Genomic DNA, 14,618 nt, shown 5'->3' with positions numbered 1-14,618 from the left:
AAATAGGCTGCGCTTAAATACATACAAAAGTGTAACAAGAAAACAAAACATTAAGAAACAATATTTTAAATCAAAATAAAATCCATCAAAAAACAAAAAAAGTCCAAAAATTCAAATAATCAATAATGTCCAAAATAATTCATCACCAAGTAAATCCACCACCAAAAATGGTTAAAAAGAACTCACCAGAGTAATATGCGGATTGTTGAAAAACCAGCATATAGTACTTGTTGTTCTGGGAGAAATGAATAATATGGTAACAACCCTGAAGAAATGAGGGATGAACTCCAACAGATGTGCTGCAAAGTTGAAAATCCACTCCAAAGGTGATTTAGTATCCAAACAGAGATGATCAGACCGTCACTCAAAAGAAAAAAGCAAACAATCATGGTGCAGTATGTTTTAAAAAGCATAAAACTTTAATGAAAAAATGCACTTACAAGCAAGGTGTCCAGACTGACACCAGTATAGACAGCATGTGTAATGAATACAGGCGACTCAGACCCAGCCAAACATGCACATGCTACGACATCCACTCCGTGAGGACGTCGATGACGAAAAGCTTAGGGCGGTGCCTTTGGATGTGAGGTTCAGAATACTCCTGGTTTGTCTGCACGTAGCATGTGCATGTTTGGCTGGGTCTGAGTCGCCTATATTCATTACACATGCTGTCTATACTGGCGTCAGTCTGGACACCTTGCTTGTAAGTGCATTTCTTCATTAAAGTTTTATGCTTTTTAAAACATACTGCACCATGATTGTTCACTTTTTTCTTTTGAGTGACGGTCTGATCATCTCTGTTTGGATACTAAATCACCTTTGGAGTGGATTTTCTACTTTGCAGCACATCTGTTGGAGTTCATCCCTCATTTCATACTCATGGAGTTCATACTCTGGTGAGATCTATTTAACCATTTTTGGTGGTGGATTTACTTGGTGATGAATTATTTTGGACATTGATTATTTGAACTTTTGGACTTTTTCGTTTTTGCTGGATTTTATTTTGATTTAGTATATCTGCTTGATCATACATTCTGTGTGGGCAAGCAGATATACTGACAGATTTGCAGGTGAGAGAGCGACACACACACAAACACACACGCGCCATTATTAGGCGAGTATGTTGACCAAATCATCATTTTTATACATATTGTAAGAAAACCTGTTGAAAGCTTGGTTTAGACATTGTAAATGCCTGTTATACACACACAGCTCTTGGAGAAATAGGTTTTAAGAAATTAGCAGCATTGAGTTACCTATTTGGTATTGGTGAGGTGTGGTTAATTACCACATCCATACAGGCATGATATGGTTTCTATAAGACAGAAAAAACATCCATGAAAATCTGACAGAAACAAATTAGGCTTTTACACACAGTAAAATATAGGAACATCGCTACATTGATGTAAAGCAGTCAGCCTTGGGTGCTGCCACTTTCCTTCTCCTGAGACTGCCAAACCTGGGTGCTAGGATAGGTAAGCTTACAGTGTCAGTGGCTCTTGGACATGGCATGTGGGCTTAATAACCAATATTTAAAAAAAAAAAAAAAAAAAGGAGGAAAGAGGGGAGCTATCCATCTACTTAAGGAGCAAACTTGATATTTGCACATGACAGAGCCTCGGATATCAAGGGACACTTAAGGCAGCTGGAAGGGCGGCTAATATTTATTAGTTACCAACAGACATAAAATAATGGTCTGAACCATTTGTCATTTGAGTTTACAATATGACTTATAAAAACGGACCTGGAATTTTTGGATGATTGTCTGAAACAAATCTTCTTGCATGTCTTTAGAGGAGAAACAGAACTGCCAGGAAATGACAGGAAATGAGAACCATAGAAAACCTCCCTCTCTCCTCATCTCCATAACATGAAGTAGTGACCTTTGGTCCACAGAAGCAGACTGGATCGGGCTCTTAACACAGTATAGGATTTCAGTGCAGCAGAGGCAAAGTATGTATGCAGTTAGAAGCTCATTGAATTTATGGCAGATTAGCGGGTATTTTTCATACTTGCAGCATTTTTAATGAGACAAAACCTAGGAAAATGTGATTCTTCACACTGAAGCAGAGATTTTCTTCAATGTCAGTTTAGTGGAGGTACTGCATCACCAAAGTTACAATTTGGGTCTACTTCCGTACCACCTTGGGATGTATTTGTAGTTTCTCTCTTAATGGTTCTCCCAGTGTCCACCTGAAAAGATCCATCATGGCTTCCACCGTTTCCTAATGCTACCATCCTAGAGTGAAAGTGTTTTTGCATCTGTTCGTGAGATCTGGTATTCATCTGGATGATTTGTTTTGGTGATAAGGGCTGATCTAGTCACTCTAGTGAAACTGCAATTTTATTGATTAAAAGTGGTTTTACTTATACTATCCAGTGCTCTCAAATTCTGCTTTTACATGTGTATTCAGCCTTTAAAGATACATAGAACTTGTAAGGATATTTAGAACTGCTTTGGTACCAGTGAAGTGCAACACATTTATGGATTTGATTTGTCTTATTATCTGCCTAGTATTCAGCTTTACTGTGTAATAACCCAAAATGAGGCAGGAATTCATATATAGTCCTGTGCAACTTACCTCCTCTTTATACTTAGTAGCTATACTTGGATACACCTATTGCAGAACAAAAAGAACAAAGCATTAGGACAAACACATGTATGGCCCTGTAACTGCAGTCACAACAATGTTAACAGAACAAGCAGTCTTGATTAAAAAAAGCCCAATACCAAAAACAAAAAGACATTGGCAAGACACACAGGTCAAAACATACAGCAAGATAAAGCCTTGAAACAGTTTGCACACCACACATGCAGTATTTCCCTATATTACATAGACCAGGAATAGGGAGAACTACAACTTTCAGGGTTAAAACAGGTTCTGTCTGCCATACTGTGGGGAAAATTATTATTTAATCCCCTGCAGATTTTATACGTTTGCCCACTTATAAAGAAACAAAGGGTCTATAGTTTTTATCAAGATGTATTTTAAATGCTAGAGACAGAATATCAACCAAAAATCCATAAAAAACACGATACAAATGTTATAAAGTGAATAAAATACGTATCCAATCCCCTACCAACCAAGAACAATTCTGGCTCCCACAGACTGGCTATGTGCTCACGTGGAACACAGGTTAGTCTCGTCAATTTAAGAAGGTGCTCCGAATGACAACTCATTATGTGTATAAAAGACACCTGTCCACAGAATATCTTCAATTGAAACCTCACCACCATGGGCAAATGACCAAAGAGCTGTCAAAGGACATCAGGGACAAGATTGTAGATCTGCACAAGGCTGGAATGGGCTATAAGACCATCAGCAAGAAGCTTGGTGAGAAGGAGACAACTATTGGAGTGATTATTTGCAAATGGAAGAAATACAAAATAATCATCAATCGCCTCGGTCTGGAGCTCCATGCTAGATTTTGCCTCATGGGTTAATGATGATCATGAGAAAAATGAGGGATCAGCCCAGAACTACACGGGAGAAGCTTGTGAATGATCTCAAGGTGGTTGGGACCACAGTCACCAAACAAACCATTGGTAGCACAATATGCCGCCATAGATTGAAAATCCTGCAGCGCCCACAAGGTTCCCCTCCTCAAGAAGGCACATGTAAAGGCCCATCTGAAGTTTGCCGATTAAAATCTAAATGATTCAGAAGATTGGGAGAAAAAGTGCAGTCGTCAGATGAGACCAAACTTGAGCACTCTGGCATTAACTCAACTTGCCGTTTGGAGGAAGAAAAATACTGGCTATGACCCACAGAACACCATCCCTACAGTCAAGCATGGAGGTGGAAACATTATGCTGTGGGTCCTTTTCTCTACTAAACATACAGGCCAACTTTGCCACATTGAGTGGCCAATAGACGGGGCCATGTAAAATCTTGGATGATAACCTTCTTCCCTCAGCCAGAACACTGAAGATGGGTCTTGGATGGTTCTTCCAGCATGACAATGACCCAACACATACTGCCAAGGCAACAAGAGAGTGGCTCAAGAAGAAGTACATTAAGGTCATGTTATGGCCTAGCCAATCCCCAGACCTTAATCTTATAAAAAAAAATTAAGGATGGAGCTGAAACGTCGAGTTGCCAAGTGATAGCTAAGAAACCTGAATGATTTAGAAAAGATCTGTAAATAAAAGTGAACTAAAACCCCTCCTGAGATGCGTGCAAACCTGGCAATCAACTACAAGAAACATCTTAACTCTGTGCTTGCTAACAAGGATTTCTTCACCAAGTACTAAGTCATATTTTGCTTGGGTATCAAATACTTATTTTGCTCATTAAACTACAATTCAATTTTAACATTTGTATTGTGTTTTTTTCTGGATTTTTGGTTGATATTTTGTCTCTATCAATTAAAATACACCTATGGTAAAAAATGAGACCCTTCAGTTCGTCAAAAGTGATCAACCTTACAAAATCTGCAGGGGATCAAACAATTATTTTCCCCACTCTATATGCAGAATTTTTCGTTTTCTCTCTCTCTCTTTTTTGGAGCTGAAAATGGAACATATAACACTGCAATATCTATGGACTGCTTAAAGGAAAATACGTTTTTAAATTCATATACTATGTACAACTGTTATACGCACTATTCTAAAATGTAACGCTACCAATATCTATTTGAAGCAAGCCATGATTTTCTGTAATTGGCAAACATTCACATTTTTTTTTCTTTCTACTACGGTAGCACTCTGTTAAAATAAATAACCTATTTACTCTGCTCCTGTAATTTTCCATCTGCCTTTGCCAGAAGCCTGCACAGAGCTTGAGGTTAAATTACAACTAGCATGCTGCCTGAAATATGACTTCCCTTACAATCTCCTTAGGTTTAAGAGACTCATACTGCAATTTAATCTTTAGGAAGATAAGTGGTTCAAAAGTAGACTGGGAGTGAGCCAATTCTTTCTAAAATAATGAGATTGATCATCTGAATACAGCATAAGTAGACCCTCCTACTTGGTACCCAGATATAAATTGTGTACTGGAAGGCCAACCTCAGCATTTACATAACAGAAGCAAGTAATGAGTCAGTATTGCAAATGAAATTAGTAATACTCGTGAGCCAAAATGTGATATTCCCCTTGTGCAATAAATTAACAAACTATTACATCAAATTATGGTGCATCAACACTTTACACAATACTCATTATCTGTGTGAAACATGAAATATATAAAAAAGTATATATATCTTCAGATACATATACAGGTGCCGCGCTCCATAATATAAACTTAAAATCATATACAAGTGATCATATAAATAGTGATGTGAAAAAACTTATGTGCTTCAAATCAGTGCAACATATAGTGCTTTTCAAATTAATACTAATTCAATACTCAAAAATAACTTCATAAATAGTCCTCTTTGTACTTTATATCTTTTCAGTGACAAATACAGTGTTGTGCCACACTCCCTGTGCTCTATAGATAGGTGTGCGCTCACCTCCTTAATTAGCCAAACAAAGTGGCTAACAACGCTTTTTGTCCTATCAGGACTGGGTGGTAATCTTCATACTATATATGTATTTCCATCCATGCCGTGGATTTATATTGCCTTTTTCCTGCCATCAGAGGTCTCCCTTATTCCTCCTTCCACACTGAGCCTCAATGGATAGTTAGGGATGGTTTAAGTAGTATTTCCTCCTCCCAGTAAATTGGGAAACCATGTAAAAAAAGAGCCACAATAGTGCCTTATCCTTTGTGAGGTTGAATCTTTTAATTAGAATAAATCGCCACTCACATTATGCAGTATCCCACACAGCTGTATCCAACAGAGCTGTGCCCAGATCTTGTGCTTGTAAATGCCGCTCGTCCACCGCGGCGTCTTGACGTCAGAGCCCCTCCCCTACGCGTTACGCCACAGGGTCACGTGGCTTCATCAGGGGGAAAACAATTGAAACAGGCTGAACTGCTGTAATACTGACACTTAGTGACTGAATGTCTCCTTGCTATGGGAACTCTGCCATACTGAAGTTTCTATCTGCTCAACCCAGCTCTGTTGAAGAAGGGAGCACCCTTTGAAACGCGTTAGCTTTTATCCCCCCCTTTGGATTTACCTGTAACCCTGTGTGGATATGGTTTACTTATGCCTGTTGTGAGTATATTTCCTAAATTAAATAAAATTAGTCACTATTTATTAAGGTAATGCGCAAGGTTTGTGCGCTCTCTCTTTCATCTTCTTTTACAGTTTTATCAAGCTTCCCCAGCTTCATGATAGAGCTGCACAACCTCTGATCACCAGCGGATGAACACGCTGTTTGGTACTAATGCCCGTTTGATCTAAGTCTTTGAGCGCAGGAGATAATGGATCTCAGATATTAGGCAGACTGAGGGGGGAGTTGCACATTGAAGGTTTTTTTTACCTTCATGCATAGAATGCATGAAGGTAAAAATCCCTTTGCATTTAGAACCACTTTAACCCATATATCAGTATTTAATGACTAGTCCTTAACATGCTCTCCATTAGATAAAACAGCCGTAGTAATTATTGAACCAAAGACAAATTGAGACTGGCTTCAATCCTGTAACGTGGTAAGACGGCATGCAACATGCATGGAGCGTGAAGAGCCAACGTAAGGGAGTATAGGTGGAGCATACAACCTTCCATTGCAATGAATAGCTGTATGCCATTATAAAAGGATTTATGCTGATGCTCGCACATGGGCATACAACCCTGGCTGCAGATTATGCCCAGGAATGCATATCTGCAAATGTTGTTTGTTCTGATTGACACGTAGAAAGATACACAGGAATCTCAATGTTACATACATTCTAACATAAGAGCAATACAATGTTCATTTATTATGATTATTATTATACAGGACTTATATAACGCCGACAGTTTGCTCAGCGCTTTACATTATGGAGGGAGACGGTAGAGTAACAATACAGTTCACTACAAGAGGGATTAGAGGGCCCTGCTCCTTGGAGCTTACAATCTAGGAGTAAGGGGATAGTGGTACTAAAGGTAATTAGCTGTGGGGGATGGAGTGGTAGGAAGAATAGAGGATTCCAGTATTAGCTGGGGTCAGGGTAGGCTTCCCTGAAGAGATGGGTTTTCAGAGTGCGCCTAAAAGTGAGCAGAGTAGGCGATAGCCTGATAGATTGGGGTAGGGAGTTCCAGAGGATGGGTGAAGTCCTTGAGAAATCCTGGAGACGGGCATGGGAGGAGGAGACAAGGGAGCTAGAGAGTAGGAGGTCTTGCGAGGAGCGGAGAGTACGGTTTGGGTGGTAGAGACAAAGTCGGTGATGTAGTTAGGGGCAGTGTTATGAACGGTATCCGTTGGGCAATTGGCAGAGAGGGGTGGCAGATACAGAGCGGTTAGTAAGGTGAAGGAGTCTGGCAGCAGCGTTCATGATGGACTGGAGTGGGGATAGCCTGCGATGAGGTAGGCCAGTGAGGAGGGAGTTACATTAGTCGAGGCGTGATATAATAAGGGAGTGGATGAGTTGCTTAGTGGTTTCCGAGGTTAGGAACAATCGTATCTTGGAGATGTTGCAGAGGTGAAGTCTACATGAGTTTGTCAGTGATTGGACCTGGGGCTGAAAGGACAGATTTATTCTGTACATGGAAAGATACATATTTTTAAGGTTTTGGTAAGAGATTAGTCTGGTGGCACAATCACACAGAAATTCACGTGTCCCAAGTCTACAAAAGAGAGAATTGCTAATGTTTTCTGCTACGGAATTAAATGATAGAATTGAATCAGCTGCACAACATGCTCACATTAAAAGAAATGTGACACATGGAAACCAAATGTGATCACACAGAATTTAATGATTGTCTAAGAACTACTCATTCAACTCAAGCTTAACTCCATATAAGCTTCTATCCACATACAATATTTCCAGATGGGAATTTCTGTCAGATTTCTGAAGTCATCATACCTGTCTGGAAAGTGGAATATAGTCCTCAGAACATGAATAGACACTTTTGTTAGGAAGGTCCAAGTGAATATTAAACTGAAAGAAAGAAAAGTCAATGTTTTAAAGGGAAAGTACAATATCTGGTCACTAATACACATTTATTAACCTAGGTTTAAATCTTGTTTAAAATTAGTTTGAAATTTCAAGAAATATTGTATACAGGTTGCATCCCTAGTACCAGTTTGCAAAGACTCTAAAAACATCCAAAAATACCTGCATCCTTCTTGGCAGCCCTTGAAACAGGCTAACCAGAGTAGTTAATCTCTGCTAGGAAATTCGTCCCTCCTATGGGTCATTCAGCCGTGTGTACTCTGATCCCTTTGCCACAAAATTAGCATTTATTTGATCTTGTAGAAAGCAACTTGCTTGCTACAAGAGGCAAATATTAAGTTTTAGTATGCATGATATCATATTTACCTTTATTGTAGTACTGAGCATAAATATACTTTTCCACTGCCGTCAATTCAGGGCAATTTTGATATTTTTTACATACGTGTTGAAATCAGTATTTTTTTTACTACAAAATGAGGCTCTGGAGATTAAAATGGTGGTTGCTGCAATTTTTTTTAGGTCACAAAATATCTGTGCAGCAGTTTACGAAACGCAATTTATTTTTTTTTTTTTTGGAACAATATACTTAAATTAATGTTATTGCACACCAACATAACACCCTTTTTTGGCAAAATATAATGTTGCATCCCATACTTAGATACCAAAAAGTCAAGATTTAAAACTGGGTATATCTTATTCCAATGTTTGCAGCAGTAACGCCCACATGTGGTGCAGTCACCACTTACATACGTGTGCTGGACCTACATGTGCTTTTTTTTTTTTTTTAATTTAATTTAAATGTATTTCAATTTTTTTCCCTCATTCACCTTTATTGCTATTACAAGAGGCAGCGGACAAGACCCCCTGTGATTGCCTTGGGCAGTGACAAGTACTCTTTATGGAGAGATCAGAGATCTGCTAGACTCTAATCCCAAATCTTCCCTCCAATAAACTCCATTCTGCATCTGTACTTTGCCATCCCACTGAACTCCATTCCCCATCTGTGCTTTCCTCTCACAGGTATATATACAATTCAGCATCAGCACCTTTCTGTCCCAGTGACCCCCATATATACCTTCCTGTACTGGTGAAACCCATTCTGCATCTGCCCCTTTCTGTAACTTCAATCTAGCATCTGTACTTTTCTGTTCCTCTAAACCACATTTCCCATTTGTGATTCTCTCTTGTCCCAATATACCCCATTTTCCTCATTGTCCTTGGTGTCACAAGGATGAAAATCAAGGTATAATCCTTACAATGGAGTCAGAGGCAGAAATAAAACATGACAAATGTTGCAGGATTTCCATTCAGCAACTTACTGAAGTAAGCAAGCTCTAAAAATTATCAGCAAAGCTCTAAAGCTGTTACGGATATTGTAGTGTGCTGGAGAAGGTCAATAAGAAAAAAATTTCCACTACGTCGAAACTGCCAGGTGGATACAAGAGGTTCACAAACTGGTTTTCAGACAAAAGCAACAAGTTGGAGAATCGGCCGGTCAATAAGCCACATCATCTTCTACTGAAAGCTGCAAGTAGTCATGGGGCTTCAGTCCAAGGACAAATATACCAAAACGCAATTCATCCACAATTCTTCTTTTCTGTGAAATTCACTGATGGTGAATAGGACACAAAGCCATAGGATATCCAAAGTTTTACTTGTCACCATCCCTGGAAATGAGAGGAAGTCGTCTAAGATGGACACCGGTTCTAAGAGCAAATTTCCCCCTCACTTCAAACATACTTCCTCGCTCACTTCTAAGGTCTGCATAATTTAATATATCTTCTAAGGGCTGTGTTTAACGTCTGCTTAAAATACCTGCATCCCCGACCATAAAGAACAGCTTTAAAAGTAAAAACACGGCCTATTGCCTCCTTACCGCCCCCCCATGGAACCTAGAAGTGGGTGACACCAGGATCAGGGTGTTTCTGGGGAGACTCCAAGGAATTCTGGGTACACCAAATCTCGCCAGAATTTCCCCTTGCACTATGCTGTAGATATGAGATACTCAGCATTCCCCAGAGCGATCATGAATAACATCACAAACTAATTTGGAAGCCAGGGAGTTAGTCATTTTAGATTTCCTCCTGCAGTTTTCTAAATTTGAAGCTATTTATTATGGGGGAGAGGCCCTGATATAAGTGAACCCAGCTTTTTACTGCAAGGTCTGCTTTAAAAAAAAAAAAAAAAAAAAGGAAGAAGTCTCGTGAGGTGCACATAGACATAAGTGGTTGCATCGGTACAGCAGGAAATCAGCAGCACTGACAAAAAATGAACAAAGACAAATACAAGACTTATTTGTAAAAAAGTCGAATGATAACGGTTTTGATGCAGCCAGGAATTGTTGCTGGGCAGATTAAAAAACGCAAAATGCATCAAAAACATAACACGTGCGTTTTTTTGCATTTTCAGGCCTGGTTCACACCAATGCAGTTTGTGTTTTGTCCATCTTGCAGCACGTTTGCGTTTTTGCATGCAGTTTTTTTACGTGTTTTTTAATGTTTTGCATTTTTTTTTTGGGCCAATTTGTTGCTGGGCAAATTAAAAATGCAAAATGCATAAAAAAGAACCAAACTCGTGAAAACATAAAAAACAAACCATGCGTTTTCTGCAGCATCTACATTGAAGTTTGTTGAACCAAAAATGTAAAGTTTTGCATGTAAAAAAAGCCCCTGCCCTCTCCAAAAACACAGCAGCTCAAAAAAGAATAGATGTGAACATGTCCCATAGGAAACCATGTTAAATGAACTGTAGTGCGTTCTGCAAAAAGTCTTAAAAGACGCATTGGTGTGAACCAGGCCTCAATGAGGAGGTGAGTTTTGGGTGTTTTTTTTTAACTCACCAAATATGCAGCAACAATGCGGCAAGCAAATAACACTACAAAGGAAGTGCAATGGACCATTATGAAGTCATTTTTCTTGAGCTTTTCTTTTCCCTTTTTACGCAAAAGCACTGCAAAAACCGCTCAGTGTAAAAGCAGCCTATTGGCCAAAAAGTATAAGTTAAAAAAAATAAATAAATAAAAAACCTGTCCATTTCAGTTTTTGACCAAATGCATCCTGAAATTTCAGTTTTAGTCCAAGAATTTTAATTTTGGTGCACCACTAAAAACTACTCCAAGGGTACCCCAGGCACACACCTCCAAAAGAATAGAGCCCCCTCAAATGCCAGGGCACATAGTCAGTAAGCAAAAGGCTAGCCTGCAGTCCCCTCCAAAAGCCCCTGTCCCAGTGTGTTGTACTAAACGCAGGGTCACCGGAGCGCACCAGGAGGCATAGCGCTGCTCTTGGCACATAACACCATTTCTGTTTTGTTCTCCCACAGTACTTTATTAAAACATCAGTACACTTAACCTCCCTAGCAGTCTGATTATGTCCATATTTCTGTGCTCAAAGCGGTACTTTTTTTGCATGGAAATATGTATTTTTTTTATTGTAGGCCTGTAATTTTTAGGAATAACTCACTGAAATCTGTCCGAACAAGTCTAGTAAACATCCCGGGTATGTTACAATTTGAAACACGAAATCATAAATTATAATTTAATAAATAATAATTAAAAAAATAATAAATTTAATTCAATAATATAATCAAACCAAAAACACTGAAATTTGAAATATAGCGCCTAGTTCACAAATCGCTGAGCTCAGTCACAGAATCGTTTTCAGTGTCTGATGATGAATTTCCCCAGGAATCATTATCACTCAATTCTGCAAGTAGTTCTGATTTACTATCGCTGTTCTCTAGTTGGTCTAAAACCAATTTTGACCTAAAGGGACGATTTTTGGACGCCATGGACGTTTCTCAGTTTCCAGGCAGAAAGAACAGTCAAAATGCAGGCAGGGCACAGGACAAAGCACTCGGGACAAAATGTATGTGAAATGGTTTGATACAGTAATGTTTACTATGTGATTTTAGTGTATTTAGTGAATGTCACTTTTTGTCATTTTCAAATTTCCCGCCAGTTCCGTCCCCTGTACGTCCCGACGCTCGCAGGGGACAGAACCCAGATGACAGATGCTGGCATCCGCCGGAGGACATTGCCGGGGACACTGCAAGAGGGACATCGTGGGAGCGCAGGACAAGGTAAGTGAAGAACAGATCCTGGAGCAGCTCCGCATGGTAAGCCCGAGTGTAGCTCGGGGTTACCGCTTGTGGAACCGAAACTTTGCCCCGAGCTACACTCGGGAATACCGCCAGGGAGGTTAATGGGCAGCACAGTGGCTAAAAGGTTAGGACTTCCACCTGGCAGTACTAGGGTTATTAGTTTGAATCCCAGCCACAGCACCACCTGCCTGGAGTTTGCATGTTCTCCCTGTGCCTGCGTGGGTTTCCTTCAGGTACTCCGGTTTCCTCCCACACTCCCAAGACATGCTGGTAGGTTACTTGGATCCTGTCTAAATTGGCCCTAATATGTGTATGTATGAATGTAAGTTAGGGACAATAGATTGTACACCCCGAGGGTTAGGGACTGATGTGAATGTACAATATATATGTAAAGCACTGCGTAAATTGATGGCGCTATACAAGTACCTGAAATAAACTTAAACCACAATATCATAATGCTGCTGTGGTGAATATAAGTTGTATTCCCCTCCACTGAAAACATAGTGCATGCTTTATTATTTCCAGCACACCACTGCATAGTAAATAAGGCATGACCACATCTGGTGTGAATGGGCCCTAAAGGCTTTGTGCACCTTTCTGACCATGTCTTATGTTACACCCATACTTGGGCTGTAACATGTAACAGTCTGACCCTTTTCACACTTCGCATTGCGGGAACTTGCGTTCCTGCTCAGAATTTTCTGTGGGCGATTTTCCTGCGATTCCACATGTCACACATAACATGGCTCATTCACTTCCATAGGCTGCGCTATGCGCATTTGTTGCCCAAAAACACTCCTGCTCCTTTCTGGGCAACACACTCCATGTGATCTTTAAAGGCGTGTTTTGCCACAACGACCACGTGAATGGCACCCTAATGTACATGGTGCATTTTGCAGCTATTGAATCACGACTTGGAATTGTGGGCAGAATTGCATCGACTCCACCCACAATTGCCAAGTGTGAATGGGGCCTCATATAACAGTCATATTTCACCCCCACGTCCCCCATACTATCCAGAATTATGGGGTGCTCTCTTGGACTGGCAAATTCTAGTTCGAGTTTAGTGCATCTGTATGTAACTGCACCCACACAGCCCCATCATGGAATCACAGGGATCGGTGTATAGGAGGACTACAAGTCCCATCTTCTAAAATGGCAGAGCGACTTGTAGATCAGGGTGGCATGAGTGAGGCGTCTTGGGACATGAATACAGGAGTGTGAGAACAGCACCCAACACATACTGATCACAGTGGCAATGCTTTGTACACGTCTATGCAAATAGAACATAAAGCACTTGATTTGATTATTGTGGGCGCATTTATAACATTTTGGTAGAGTGGACTCTGGAGTGTAAAGAGCGGACTCTGGAGTGTAAAGAGCGGACTCTGGAGTGTAAAGAGCGGACTCTGGAGTGTAAAGAGCGGACTCTGGAGTGTAAAGAGTGGACTGTGCCTTTAAGCAGCCATACTAGAACAGATGTGCACACAGATTTACGGATTCAGAAGACCTAGGCAGACAATTTTGAGCTCCATAAGAAATGAAGACGGCAGAAGAACGGCCGCATATGTGAGCCCAGCCTAGACACCAGCCCTGACATTCGGAATGACTAAATCCAATTTTACAACTCTGGCTGTACAGATCATCACAGCTAGTTAGTGGATACAGCTGAATTTAGCTACATCCACACCCCGGCGTTCTGAATAAACAAACTTTATGTTTCTGCCCACATTTTCAGAAAGGTGGCAGAATGCACAAAGTGCTTTTGGTGTCATTATTTCTTAACGGCACCCCAAATACAGTGCAATTTGGGCAAGCTTGTTGCACGCAAAACCATTCCTATTTGTCCTGTTGGGGAAAAGAATCCTATATTTTGGGTTGTCACCAGCAAAGGTAGAGGTGGAATCTTCCAAAGGGGACACTAGTTCTGGTGACACCAACTTCTTGTCTGGGCTGTGGGACAGGAAGTGAAGTTAAAGTTCCCCAATGGGACACAGATGCAAAATAAAAAACAAACAAACTGGTTACACCCTTCATTACTCCATCCAAAATGAACACGTTATCGCTTGAGGTCTACGTCTGTCTCTAGAACTACTCTCATGCAGGATGTAACAAAGCTGCCGGCAGAGCACAAACGTGACAGAGCACAGCGCGGCCCGCACCCCTCTCACCTGGCCATCGTCACACAGGGAGCTCCGGACCGGGACCGGGACCGGGGAGACCAGAAGAGCGCACAGCGCGCACACCCGCCACATCCCGGCCGCTCTCAGCACAACATCCTGGAGACTCAAGGCAGTCTGGCTGAAGACTGGAGCTCCACTCCATAGGAAACATGTGACCTCCACTCCATTTTTAATAAACTTTACAGTAACAAATAACCAATGGTTGCAGACTGGAGCTCCACTCGATAGGAAACACGTGACCTCTACTCCATTTTTCCCAATACTCTACACAGCTTGAGGAAGTGGAGGTCACGTGTTTCCTACCGAGTTAAGCTCCAGTCTGCAGCCATTGGTTGTTTGTTAC

The 14,618-nt window shown here is 40.7% G+C and overlaps 1 protein-coding gene across 2 annotated transcripts in view; it reads right to left on the bottom strand.

Annotated features, from left to right (window-relative positions):
• Positions 1-14,399, bottom strand: part of TP53I13 (tumor protein p53 inducible protein 13) — a 41,584-nt gene extending 27,185 nt beyond the window's left edge. The window contains exons 1-4 of one of the 2 annotated variants that reach the window (XM_089683023.1): positions 14,264-14,399; positions 7,902-7,976; positions 2,583-2,618; positions 1,257-1,315 (exon numbers count right to left, since the gene is read on the bottom strand). In XM_089683023.1, coding sequence (XP_089539149.1) covers positions 1,257-1,315; positions 2,583-2,618; positions 7,902-7,976; positions 14,264-14,347 — 254 coding nt within the window. In that variant the 5' untranslated portion in view covers positions 14,348-14,399. Of the gene's footprint in view, positions 1-1,256; positions 1,316-2,582; positions 2,619-7,901; positions 7,977-9,310; positions 9,622-14,263 lie in introns of those variants that run through there. The other variant, XM_089683024.1, reaches the window with a different exon arrangement.
• Between the last annotated feature and the right edge of the window lie 219 nt (positions 14,400-14,618).

This window comes from Staurois parvus, unplaced genomic scaffold, assembly GCF_062004578.1.
Source record: "Staurois parvus isolate SC_StPar_1 unplaced genomic scaffold, SC_StPar_1.0 ptg000299l, whole genome shotgun sequence".
NCBI lineage: Eukaryota > Metazoa > Chordata > Amphibia > Anura > Ranidae > Staurois > Staurois parvus.
Note: the sequence above shows the minus strand (reverse complement) of the source record. Positions and strands in the feature narration are given on the sequence as shown.